Source organism: Tachypleus tridentatus, chromosome 9 (genome assembly GCF_004210375.1).
Source record: "Tachypleus tridentatus isolate NWPU-2018 chromosome 9, ASM421037v1, whole genome shotgun sequence".
Classification (NCBI taxonomy): Eukaryota; Metazoa; Arthropoda; class Merostomata; order Xiphosura; family Limulidae; genus Tachypleus; species Tachypleus tridentatus.
In genome coordinates this window covers 151063942-151078094 of record NC_134833.1, presented here as the reverse complement: position 1 = coordinate 151078094, position 14153 = coordinate 151063942, and the positions used below count along the sequence as shown (strand labels likewise).

General features: G+C 37.2%; 1 protein-coding gene across 3 annotated transcripts in view; it reads left to right on the top strand.

The window, feature by feature from the left end:
• Positions 1-13916, top strand: part of LOC143226656 (BCL11 transcription factor A-like) — a 116648-nt gene extending 102732 nt beyond the window's left edge. For all 3 annotated transcript variants that reach the window (XM_076457890.1, XM_076457891.1, XM_076457892.1), the window contains one exon: positions 7849-13916. In XM_076457890.1, coding sequence (XP_076314005.1) covers positions 7849-9953 — 2105 coding nt within the window. In that variant the 3' untranslated portion in view covers positions 9954-13916. The remainder of the gene's footprint in view (positions 1-7848) is intronic.
• The last annotated feature ends 237 nt before the right edge of the window (positions 13917-14153 follow it).

The window sequence follows — 14153 nt, the reverse complement described above, 5'->3', positions numbered from 1 at the left end:
ACTTTGTATTTCTGACGCTCGTCTCGGTGATTCATTAAATAAGGATAATGTTTAGATATTCATGAATTTAAAATTCGAAAATTCTAACGTATTCATGGCACAGAAATTTCTGTTAGGTTTCTGAGTAACAAAAATTGTTTGAAGACCATTATAATAAAGTAATTTAAAAAAAAAAAAAGCCATAAATATTTGTTAGGATTAACTGTTTCATTTGTGCTTACGGAAAGATAACGTCACATAGGAACTTCACTGTTTAACAGTTTTCTCGTGTTATTTAAACGAGGGCTTGAAAACAGAACGACATGGTTGTTCAGATAACCAACGGAAACTTGAAGGTACAAATGATTAGTTGGAATTGTGCTGGTTTTGGAACGGAATACTTAAAAATAGTCGACGCAATTTTCTTACATAAATATTATTACAACTCTGTTGAACTTGCAGTTTACGAGAATTGGATATTCGCGTTATTATCCAGAAGAAATATTCAAGTTAGTCGATAAATACGTAAATGTATGCGGAGATTTTTACCGCGCACAAATAGTCTAACTACATGAGTGGAGTGTCGAAGCGAGTTGGATGAGCGATTCTGTACATGGAGTCGTCAGCCGATTTTTGTTCAAATGTTATTTGTTTGTCTCGTTTTTATTTTAAAGTAGCCGAGAACATAGTTATATAATTTAAGCCGTTTCCAACTTACAAAAGAGGAGTCGTAATTAGAAAAAAAAAAAAAAAAAAAGAGCAAAGCGCGACAGCGGGAAAACACGTAAAGATCGAGCGTTTGTGACAAGTTCATGTGACAAGAAAAAAATCAAAACAGAATATCTGATTAGCTCCATTGATCGCAAAAGAACGTTTCAGGCTTTTTACCCGCCCCTCGCCTAGCGTTGAAATCAAATTTTAATGACATTTACGGAATCTCTAGCAGAGGGTTCGGCGTTTCCTGGCGAGCTAGCCCAGTCACCAGGGTAACAATCTAGATTAGACCATTTCTCGTTAGGGGTGGAAGCTGAATGTAACACCGCAGTGTGTGGTGAACTTTAAAATTTTAAAACGGTTCGATAACTAGACAACAGCACGTGGAAACTGGAGACGGCCATTGAACAAAAAAAAAAAAAGAAAGAAATAACTCTCCTAGAAATAATCAACTTGCACCTTTCTTATTTACTTGTGGCCATAATTATTTGAATAATCTAACGTCTAATATGATATTAAACAGATCTTTGATTTGCAACGGACGTCTGTCAGAACAATATCTTACCGAAATAAATTTATAAATAAATGTATATTGGCGTGATACGCTCTTTACGCGTTATTTCTAAAGTATGACTTTCTACTACGGTATCCAATAGTCAGCGATTCGTCCTTCGTGAATAATTGTGGAGTTGATTTGAGCCTAAATCCAGAAATTATGCACGTGCGTTATATATGACAAATGTAACCAAGACCTTCTCTTTGCACTGAACGATTGAACCAATCACGATTTAAGGGTTACGAGTCCTTGTACAAAGACTGGACTGTATATTTTTGGTGGACGGTGAGTTACATACGAAAAGAACGTAAGGGTCATTTATCCGGTTGGTGGGGGGTGAAAGAAACTTTAAAAACTATCTATCCAGCAGAACATTCAATATTATTATAAACTATTGTTTCAACCCCTCTTCCCCTGTTCTCCTTACTCCATACTGTTAGGGGAAAAGCGATTTTCTTAAACAGGAGGATAGGTCCGCCTTCAATACAACTTGTGGTTTAACAGATGAATTATATTTTTCATAAAAGGATGTACGTTTAATTGTTAATTAAACAGACCTTTCAATTAGCAAATGAGTTCAAACAAACCAAACTAATGTTCCCTGGTGGGACAGTCTATGGACTTAGATGGGGGGCCTGGCATGGCCTAGCGCGTTAAAGCGTGCGCTTCGTAATCTGAGGGTCGCGGGTTCGCGCCCGAGTCGCGCCAAACATGCTCGCCCTCCCAGCCTTGGGGGCGTTATAATGTGATGGTCAATCCCACTATTCGTTGGTAAAAGAGTAGCCCAAGAGTTGGCGGTGGGTGGTGATGACTAGCTGCCTTCCCTCTAGTCTTACACTGCTAAATTAGGGACGGGTAGCACAGATAGCCCTCGAGTAGCTTTGTGCGAAATTAAAAAAAAACACAAAAAACTTAGATGGTTTTTACTTGCGATAGATGTAGCTTTGCTCTAAAGACACAAACACGCAAGATTATTTTCATTATTAATAAATTTCGTACGATGTCCACGAAAGTCTAATCTTAAGAAAGTGACGCTTTATTTGTTAAATCTATTATCTATTTATATAATATTATGATACGAACTGTTTAAATTACTAGTGTTTATTGTGTGTGTTATGAACGAAGAAAGTGTGGCATTGGTATAGTTTTAAATGTGTAATAAAAACTTAAAAATTACAAATGTATCACGCTTAATATTAAATAAACAAGCTACAGGTGATATTAAGGCAAATATTGCGTTCGCTAAACGTTGCGAACGCGTTGAGATTTATGGCTAACGCGTACAAGAACAATGAAACTCCCGCGATACGTCCACGTTTGGATGGTGTTCCTCTCGCAAAAACCGCCGCCATTTTAATTGCCTTTCGTCAGTTATGGACGTTGCGTTTAATTTCAATTCAAACGATGAACAAATGGTGGAAAACCTGTAACAACCCCGAGGTGTTTTCGATGTATAAAATAGTTTGCTGTTTATTTCTGGCAGTAATTATGTGCGTGCGATATCTTAACAAGTAAAACAGTGATAACTGATTTTTATTTTTTTTTTACGAAGATACTCGGCACGCGCGCCCTATCCCAGAATGCTTTTCTCTAACTGTCGTCGGTTAAAACATTCTTCCATGTAAATCACTTTAACGTTTACAGAGCTTCGCTAGTGGTCATCTGCCAGCGTAGTGAACACGAAATTCGAGAGGCACGCTATTCTGGAGTGACGGGTAAGGAACAGTAGTTCCGTCAATAGGAAGTGACGCAGTGTTAAGCAATAAGTGAGTGAAGAAATTACCCCCCCCTTCTTTATCTCATTTTGTGAAATAGCATTGGTCAACGGTTCTCTGTATACTAACTATTATTCAATACGTAGTATCCGTCTGTTTACACTGTAGTTCATCAGTTTCATCTCGAGCAAGTCGAACAACTGGGTGACCGTTTCCCATTGTAACATTCCCCTCGCTTTGGTGTGGGTCTGTCAGCGGTTCGTCCTTCGAAGACAATTGTATTATAGAAAACATGAGGAAAAAAAATGGACCAGCTGACCACGTTAGTTTGAAACAGACTTGCCTAAAGGTTAGCTAACCCTAAAGTGGAGTGAACTCAGTCATGATTCGAGCTAATTAGTGAGATTTTCATGCTTGTTCTCTTCCCATTACATTGATATAAACTTCCTAGTGATGTCTGATTCCCTGTTACGGAATAACCAGAACATGTAATCAATTGTTGCATTAAGTTTTTGTTTCAAAAGCCGCATATCTTACAATTGACTATAAGTCCAAAGTTGTTAACAGTTTATTTATCGTGATTTATTACCTCCATACCACATTAAGTGCTTTCTTTATTTGTTTTAAGAGTAAAGTTGCACAGTTGGCTATCTGCACTGTACCCGTTACAGGTATTACACCCTATATTAAACCCTCAAACGTATCGCTGTTTGCATTCATTGCGTGTACCTTATGTATGCAATATCATTATGCTGGGAGAATATTCTCGTGACTTTTGTTTTCTGATCATATAAACTGTTAGCGCCCTCTGTGGGTCAGCAGTAAGTATAAGGAGTTACAATCGGGGGTTCGATTCCAAGCGATGGATAGGTAACAAATAGCCCATCGTGTAGTTTTGCGATTACACAAAATACTGCTGGTAACATTTATATGCAAAAACGGCTCGTTTGGGTTGAGAAAATATTTTACATAGAAGGTCGAAACGTTGTTCGCTCTTCTAGGTAAAATATTTTCTCAACCCAAACGAGCCGTTTTTGCATATAAATTTCTCAACAAGTGGGTTTCTCGACATTACTGAATACTGGTAACAACACATCTGTTTCGATAGTTACAACAATGACTGTTTTTATAGGTGGCGCTGCAACATTTTCTATTCTTACAACAATGACTGTTTTTATAGGTGGCGCTGCAACATTTTCTATTCTTACAACAATGACTGTTTTTATAGGTGGCGCTGCAACATTTTCTATTATTACAACAATGACTGCTTTTATAGGTGGCGCTGCAATATTTTCTGTTCTTACAACAATGACTGTTTTTCTAGGTGGTGCTGCAACATTTTCTATTCTTACAACAATGACTGTTTTTATACTTACAACATTAGCATAGTTTTTGTACCTACAACAATATGATTTCTTTTATAGTAACAGCGATATATAACGGTTTATTTACAAAAACGTGACTGCCTCACAGTTACAATTTAGTTTTATTCTTACAACTGTATGACTGCATTCTAAATGAATATTTTGTAGTTACAACGGCGTGATATTTCCTTCCTAGCAACATATCGGTCATACTGTACAACACATGATATAATTAAAGCCCTAAAACCCGAGAGTTTTCTAAAGGTGAAGGTTTCTTCCTTATGAGCAGTTTGGCCCCTGGAGACGAAACGTTCACCTTACGAAATGCTCAGGTTATACGATTTTTATCATTTTGTATAAAAATGTTTCTAGAGTCCGTGTTTCTTTCCGACATCACAAATGTAACATATAATTTTATTCTAGTTATGTGAAATCGCTTCTAAAACTTCCCATCTACAACAATTGTATATATACTGAAAGTGTGTTAAGTATATTAAATATCTGTGTTATTACGTAAGAGAGATTTATTTTTCCTTCTGTTTCTGCTGTTTTTTTTATATATTTAAAAAATGAAATAAATATTTAACGAAAAACTGATTCAATAATGTCTTTAGTCGGGAGTTTGGCTTTAGAGCAATGAAAAAAAATAAACCAGACATCTGAGTCAGAAAAAACAAATATTTCAACCTGTTGCTTAATAGAAATGGCAAAGCGGGGAACTCGAATTTACGAGGTGATAAACGACCAGACAGAAGTAAAGATTGCTGCGGGCGTGGGGCAGAGTCATTGTTTGACCTGCCGCCTTTCCACCCCCACATTACTAGGTTTGGAAAAAGGCCTAACTCTTGTTCTTGTCAGATGGACAAAATGGGCTAGGATTTATGGCTGTTAGACTCACGTGTCTTGGGTAAATATTTCACTTCTGTTCAGTGGCTTGTTGGGAATTAAGTTGTTTCTCCGGCTATCGAAAAGCAGTAAAACGTGGTTTTTTTCAGAAGGGACAAGTTGACGTCAGACGTCTGCAGGTAAAACCATCTCCCATTACAAGACATTTTAGTTTGGATAAACAGATGTAATTTATTCGAATACGGAAAAGGAAACCTGATATAGATCTTATGATTCTCATGTATACATATTGTGATGAGTTTGGCTTAAACAAATCAAAAAAAAAATTATGTTTTTCGTGGAACGCTCTACTTAGCTATTGTTTTTATTATATCATTTTTAAGGTTATTATTATTATTAACATAATCTTCGTATTGTGTAATTCATGAAGTGGTTGCCATGACAACAAAACTGAAACTGTGTAATGTAATTTTATTACAGCAAATTAAATCTATTTAATATATCTCGAAAGTAAAACTGTCACGTGATTGCTCGTCAGTTCATTCCTATACATCCTGATGCAAAACAGTTATTAAGTACTTTAGGCAGAACCGTTTCAATGCCAAATAACGCTATTTTATTTAAATATAAAAAAATAACGAGTCCTAATTCCACTATTGACACTGCTATCCCTAATACATATTATATAGATTTTGCTAATGACGCCGTCGTGCGCTGGTAGATTTCTTTTGTTCCTTTTATAGCTAGCTACACAGCACACTTTATTGAGGAGCCTCTAGATGATGGTTGTTCCTTAATAGTATAACGCACGGCGTGGAAGACATTTTCATGGTTAAAACGAGATTTCTATATATTTTTTTTCTTACCATTATCACGTGTGTTCTGACCAGTACACTTCAATCATGATTGGTTATTTCAGTCACAGTAAAATACATTGACAGTTAGTAAGTTTTAACTCTGCATGTGTTTACTTTTCTCTACCTTATAATTTTTTTTAGATTATTTCTTTATAAATATCGTTGAAATTTTGGTTTTTTATCCCTGACGACTGATGGTCACGAGGTAAATAAAAACCTTTCTTGATGTAATGCTATTTTTATATTTCCGTTATAGTTACGTGTGAAGGATAATCGTGGTAGGGATATATCAAATTTCTTTAAATGTACTTTTACCAAATAATGAAATGAACGTTGAATACAACTTGGCTTTTTAAGAAATTATTGTCTCGGATTTATCAACGCAAAACAATATAAAGACTATTAGTTATCCTTTCCAAATTTTTAACTGATAAACTAAAGAGAGGAAAGCCAGTCAACAGCGCCCACCGCCCACTCTTGAGCTTCTTTAATCGAATTATCACTTTAATGAACACAAACGCGACCCGAAAGGACAGAATGTGGTTTTGCGGCAACGGAACACAAACCACGAATCATATTTTTCCAGTTTTGGCACGATAATATAGTGTCATGTCATTTTGCTCATCACTTCACTCCTATATATCCTGATGTTATACAGTTATTCAGTACTTTAGGCAGTATCGTTTCAATGCCAAATAACGCTATTTTATTCAAAGATAAAAAACAGCGAAACTACACTAAAAATTGCATTATATTACAGGGTGTTCGGAAAGTCACTGTGCAGTTTTGTAACCATATTTTATTCAGTCTATTTCAAGCCAGCAACTGATAGCGGTGTTTAGAAACAAAATAAGAAGGATCCAAGCCTGTATTGATGGCAACGGGGGTCACTTTCAACATTGTTTATAATTGTCATTCATATTTACCTCCTGTATTCTATATTGAAACATGCCTGCTAAATAAATGTATAAGTGCACAGTGACTTTCCGAACATCCTGTACATCTTGTAAATATAACTTTAAAATTGTTGTAAACCTCCAAATAGAAGTTATACGTGTTCCGTGTTATGTTGAAAATGTGAGAGCAAATAGAATTATACCCAAGCAATGTTTAAAGTGGGTCGAGACCAAAGTAATGTTTAAATTCGAGTCGTTCCGAAAACGTTTGAAAGATGGGTTTTACGCAGTTCAAACACGTGACATTCAATACTTAATTGTGAAATTAGGCTTGCAAATTTATTTTTTTTTACCCTGAGCTCGGCGGATATCGTCGATTTACAAAAGGGATAGAGAGACTTGTTTGCCCACTCTGGTAGGTGTGTCGTTTGAAAACGATTTCGATTCGTTTCACTTGGTGCGGAAGTTAGTATTGGCGTAAATCACATGTGGTCCTTTTCCTTGTGAATATACTTTTTCCATAGTCTGAGATTGATTGATGACCCATTATTTGAGTAACGTCAGTAGCGGATCTCTTGCTCCTCTTGGACGTCGTTGCGGATCAGTCGGAAAAGATTCTCGGTGCGCCTTCAATTTTACAGTTTGAACTTTGTTGATCTTCCCCTACTGATACCCAGTGGAAATGAAAGAACTCTGCGTCATTAAAGACATCAGCTATCACTTTGCAAAGCTTCGAGCTTCCTCCCAGATCGCAACAGGAGGTCGTGACAGTGATGAATGACACCTTGATGACCACTGGATTGTTTTAATTTCCTGTTTAATGTCTGAATTCGTTCGTCTTTGCTCATTTGAATAATCCTCAGAGAAAGAATTGTTATGGATAGAGGTCTCATTTGGTCTTTTTGTATCTTTTTTTTTCAGAGCCGAGTAACCACGTGTGTTCAACATGCAAACAGAGTTTCACCTCAGCGTGGATGCTGGTCCAGCACGCTCAGAGAATACATGGTATGAAGATCTACGTGGAGACAAACAACAAAGAAAGGGTCTTAATAGAAGGTTCCAGATCAACATCAGTGTCATTCTCTCCCACGAATGCCTCTTCCCCACTCGTCGTCACTCCAGTAAACCAAGATCAACCAATTCCCCATTCTATTGGCTTGGAACCTCTACCATTTCCAAACTTACAACTGCCCCGAATACCCCTGGGTGAACGGCAGTTCGGCCCTGCGCTCAACACCCCCAATTATCTTCCCCGCCCATCTAGTCATGGCTTCCGAATGGACCTCTTTAGTGACCAGTACCACCGTCTAAACCATCTTGGGGGAATAGGTCTCAGTCCGTTCGACTCGTATAACCCTTTCGACAGAAGTCGTTTTGATAGACCACGACCACCTCACATAGGTTTAAGTTTCGAATCACATCTGGATTTTTATTCTCAGAGACTTCGACAGTTAGCAGGAGCAACAAGTCCTAATACAACAACATCTTCACGAAAACTTACGTCACCATATGCTCATCCCGTGACTTCCAGCCAGCCCTCCCCTCACCCATCCACACCATCAAGCACACCTCAACCCATTTCTACCCCACTGTTGTCCCAGTCTCTGTCACCCAAGCCAACTGAAAAACCTGTAGACCAATCAGAATCGTCCAGATGTAAATCCTGTGAGTTCTGTGGGAAGTCCTTTCGATTTCAAAGCAACCTGATCGTACACCGTAGATCCCATACGGGAGAGAAACCATTTAAGTGCCACATTTGTAATCACGCTTGCACTCAAGCTAGCAAGCTCAAACGACACATGAAAACCCACTGGAAGAGCTCCCCAGATTCAGCGGAAAATGCAAGCGTTTGCTCTGCTAGATCCACACCAGATTCGACCGCAAAAGATAGTGGTGGACAAAACAATGACGGCGAGGACGAAGATGGATCTGAGGAACAAGCAGAAAACCAGAATGACGAACTAGAGGATGAGGAGGAATTAGAAGAGGATTCTGAAGACATAGCAGCCGAAGACTTGACAACGAAAAGTTCTACGAAGAACCCTTCATATCCGTATAGTGGAAACGAGAACGGAGACAAGGATTCGTGTACGAAACAGTCCGCCACATCTCAGGCACGTCAGTCTCTCTTGGGAGAAGTCATGGAGAAAATTGGACTTAATGACATCCAGCAATATAATGAAGCCTACAAGCAAGCTCTGGAAGAAAACAGAATTGGAAGGTCTTTGGTTAAAAAAGAGAGACCATCTTCTGCTCCTATGGATAGATCTTCTCCACGAAAATCCAACACTCTACCTGAAAATGGACTGGACCGACAACACCTGGAAGAAGGCAATAATGCACTTGGTCAACCACTGCTTAATCTTCGCCAAAGTGTTTTACCTGACTTTGATGGTCATTTCGAAGACAAGAAACGACTAAGGCTCGATCTCGGGGATCACCAACGAGAAAATCTCTACGCTGGACTTTGGCTGCCTTCAGTAAATTCCAGTCGTCGTAACCTTTTTCTTGGGAGTGTGACCTCTTCAGAAACTGATCAAAGATCAACTAGTGAAAGTGCCTTGTTGGCGGTGACGTCCCATCTTCCAGGAACTAGCACCCCAATATCTACCTTTCCTTCCAAACCTAAAGAGAAAATTAGAAATGACACGTGCGAGTTCTGTGGAAAAGTGTTCAAGAACTGCAGCAACCTGACGGTCCATAGGCGGTCTCATACAGGGGAAAAACCGTATAAATGTGAACTCTGTAGCTACGCATGCGCACAGAGCTCCAAACTTACTCGACACATGAAGACTCATGGTCGAATGGGTAAGGACGTTTACAGATGTCGCTTCTGCGGAATGCCTTTTTCGGTACCAAGTACCCTCGAAAAACATATGAGAAAGTGCGTGGTCAACCAGAACGCTTACTTAACCGACAGGGACACTGATTCTAGGGACAATAGCACCTCAGGTATGCTACCAGAAAGGGATTCCGTTCCAAGTTTAACAACTGGTAGGGATTCCGACTCGAGGGAAACTTCGTGAAACATTTAAGAACGATAGAAATAAATATTTCTAATATGTTGAACTATTTCAGTTACGTTTTTTTTTTTTATTCCTACGGGACTTTTGGATCAGACAACAGAATAATAATCCAAATATCCACATTCTAACATTCTAAGAATACAGCAGCTGTTCACAATTTAAATTATCCTCCAAATAGGCCAAAAAATATTGTCTTAGAAAAATGTTCTTTCCAGCACATGTAGTAATCGTGGTGCCACGATGTCAAAATATTGGCGAAGTCGAAACAAAATCTGATATATGACATCACATCTGAGACTGTCCTTTTGTGTTTCAGTCCTCACATCAAGTATTATATACTTTTCGGTGTTTTTGTGTTTAATTTCTTTGCCAGGATAACAGCAACAAAATTACGTATTCCATTGTTGGCACGAATATCTTCAAAAATTATGAAACCCCGGCCAAGCCAATGGGGGGGATTGATTATTCGACGTCACTTCCGGTCATCCGAACAATCTGTTTAACTCAACGTCATTTCCGGGTTTGACAATCAAGCCGACTTCTAAAGCTGATAATTTAACCTGTAGTTATTGAGTTTATAGAGTAAAACTAGTGTTTTGTACTTGTGCTAAAATATAATATAACATTTTAATTTCCCACTCTTGATATGTGCAGTGTGTGTGTCTGTGTGTATATGTAGATTTTTTCGTAATTAATGTAAATAACGAGGTATTATTTGAAAATGGCGGGAATTCAGGTATCCACATGATTTACGTAAGTGCCTAGATGTTAGTGGGTTACGAACCTCGTATCAAATTTCATCCTCAAACTAGCTAAGAATTACATCTAGGAGGCGCAGGTGAGCTCTCCGTTCACAGCACAAGAATCTATTTATTTCGCTCAAAATGATGCCAAACCTCAATTCTCGCCATTATGGATTTGAAACTTTTTAGAAAACGAGAATCATACGATGTTGAGTGAACACTGCGCCACTCATGCCTTCTGTTAGTGATGAACTGTCCACGTGAGTGTTTGTTTTCCTTTTCATTATTAACATTCAAATCTTTAGAAAGGTAAGAAAATCTCACGGAATATGCGTAGTTATATGCTGCGTAAGTTTTGTTGTTTTTTTTGTGCCCTTGTTATATGTAGAAGACAGAACACCAAATGCCTTGTTGAGTAGTTTATAACTGTGATCAGGCCTCCTAGTGAAACCTTTGAATACATAAATTTGAAGGTTACCATAAGTCTTTTAACGAAACAGTAACTCTGGGATTATGGGATTTGGTCGTGATATTACCATAATTATTGAATACCGATCCATGGAATTTTATAACATTTCTTATTAGACTAATAATTTAGGTTTAATTATCAAAATTTATGGTAACCTTCACAGTAAAACCTGTTGTTACATACAAAACAAGGAATTTCTCTGTGGATATTTTACAGATGGGTATATAAATTCAGGTTTATTATTTGCCAACTATAAATTATTTATGTGTATTTACCTTAGTACTTTGGTTTGTCAAACCACTATTTGTTCAATTTTTTTGTTTTTTTTTTTAGAAAAAGGAAGCTTTGAAAGCTGTGTTTGTTTGTTTTTTCAATGGTCCACTGGGAGGCTTGTGTGTTTGTATCAGAAACAGGACCACAAATCCGAACATAAAATATTCATTTTCTAAACTATATTTCCTATGAGTTTAATAAACCCACACCAAACTGCAGAAATATGTTGAATTTTTGTTATTTATCGTTTCTTAAACTCTCGTCTCGTGTGAGCTGCTGCACTCGTTAAGTGCTAAGAAACTGGTATTTATGATATAAGAAACTGACTTTAAAAAAACAAGGAACGTAAGAATACAACCTGACGCACTTTGCTCGACAAAATAGTGCTAAGCGTTTTGAACGATTGTTACTTGAAACAGAAAGCAAAAATAATAATAAAAAAACACGTTACGACCTGAAGTCATTTAATTTTCGACAATATGTCGAGATGATCACGTATACACGTTCCTTGTTCAGGACGACACCCTTAGATAGGGTTTTCAAATGTTTCTAATATAAAAGCTCACTTTCATAAATTAAAAATAAAAGCGCATTGTTGATGTTTTGTTCAATCTCTGTTGTGATGCTTGTGTTTGGGTGAAAATTAGTGAGTTGTAACAGAAAGACGTGGATTTCTTTTAAAGTTAGGTTACCCACGAAAAGTTTAGTGTTAGGGTTGAGTTACACCTGTATATATATATGTATACCTGACATTTATTGTTCAGTTGTTAAGAAAAGAACAATGTCATAAACATTCTGTGATGATTAGAACTTGAAGCCTGTTTACACACTGCACGTGTTATTCCTCCGATCTAATAAATAAACATCCTGTGCTAGAGGTGATGCGAATAATGATTTTCAACACTTCAAAACTAATTTAAAAAAGATCTTCTGTTTTTGAGATATATAGTTCAGTTGCTACATGATACAGAATACAGTAACATCAGTTTATAAGCTGTAAATAGACATGTTTCGAAATGTCTAGTGCCTTTCGTCATACTGTAAAACCCAAAAGCAATTCGTACTCTAACATCGTTTCTGATATATCTCGGTTTTGAAACGAAGTACGCGATGTTGTGGTTCATTTCCAAATAAATTCCTTTAAAATATATTCAAAACCGCTACCAGTAACCAGATTGTCCCTTCTTCTTCAAATATGGGTTTTTGGTACGTTATTTATAAACAGAGAAACCTTTAAGTCTGTTACTGATTAATGAACTTTCAGGAATATAAACGTATACAGTTTTTATCACAATGCAACGTCTATAAACTGTGGGAAGTCTGAGGGATTATAACTCTAAAAAAATTGGGTTTCGATTGAGTAACTTTGTGTTAAACAACAAACGAATGAATCCAGATAAGTTTTTCATTTTGCGGAAAGATCACATGTTTTCCGGTTATTTGCACGTGAACAAATTATCGCACGTGACGCGAAACAAATCAACAACATAATCGTTCATTGCGTTTTGTTTTCTCTTTCCGACTTCTTTTATTCACTTCTACGTCTTTTTAGTAAACTGGTAATGTAACTTAGTTAATATGTGCTCTATTTTAAACTGCTTGTGTTGTCGTTGTTGCTCTAAACTGTTGAGATTTTCGTAAATATTTGTTAGTGTTATATGTATAAAATTAGAAAACGAACAGTAACTTACGACTCGTATTCCGATATAAATTTGTACATTCAAAAGTCGCGAAATTCTTAGGCTAATTACACTTCGTGCAAATGCCTCCGAGGTCCGACGAAAAAATTTGTTTGAAAAATCTGTTTACTAAATCAACAAGTGTTGATAATGCAGACAGTGAAGTGTAAACTGGTGATATATCAGCTGTTCTGTTTGTTAGCCACAACCCCTTAAGAAATACCAGTATCGACGTCTATTTCATCAAGAAGTGACGAAATCCCAAAGATGGATGAAGACGTGTCAGTTTCTTCTTGACACACCAGCTCAATTAAATAATTATTGTTACCATAGAGACAGTAATGATGCGTTACCGTAGTGACAATGATAATGCGTATTATCTGTGTGAGTATGTGCTCAGAAAATATTGATCTTATGTTTGCCCTCTGGTGGATATTTATAGGATTGTTTTAATTATAGTGGTTAGTTTGTTTGTTTTTTTTCTGTTAAATGGTTTAATTAGCGTCACCCTAACTGGCTTAATAAGTTTTAACTAGTGGTACTAATATTCAAGTTCGTTTTGTTTTTTTGTTGTTGTGACTGCCTTCAACTAGTTCAGAGGTTTTATCGTGTTTTTTTTCATCCCGTCGTAACAAGAGTGTTCTTCAGAGCACACCAAACTGTGCGTGTGTTTGGTCCAGTATTAGGTTTGGTTGTTCAACGCCTAGCATGCATGTTTTATGTATATTAATATGTTGTGAAAAGAAATTTTATTTATGAATCCAACTTTATAAATTAAAACGTCATGGAATGGGCGGTATCTCTGTGCAGTTCATTTTATTTAAGTAAAGCCATGGTCACACTGTTCCACACAACTGCTTCCAGGACTTTCGTCACGTTCAAAAACAACAACAACAACTAAGAATAATTTCCACACGACATCCACAAAATTATGTGTCCCCAACTGGGACAATGGTAAGTCGACGGATTTACAACGCTAAAATCAAGGATTCGGTTCCCCTCGGTGGACACAGCAGATGGCCCAATGTGATTTTGC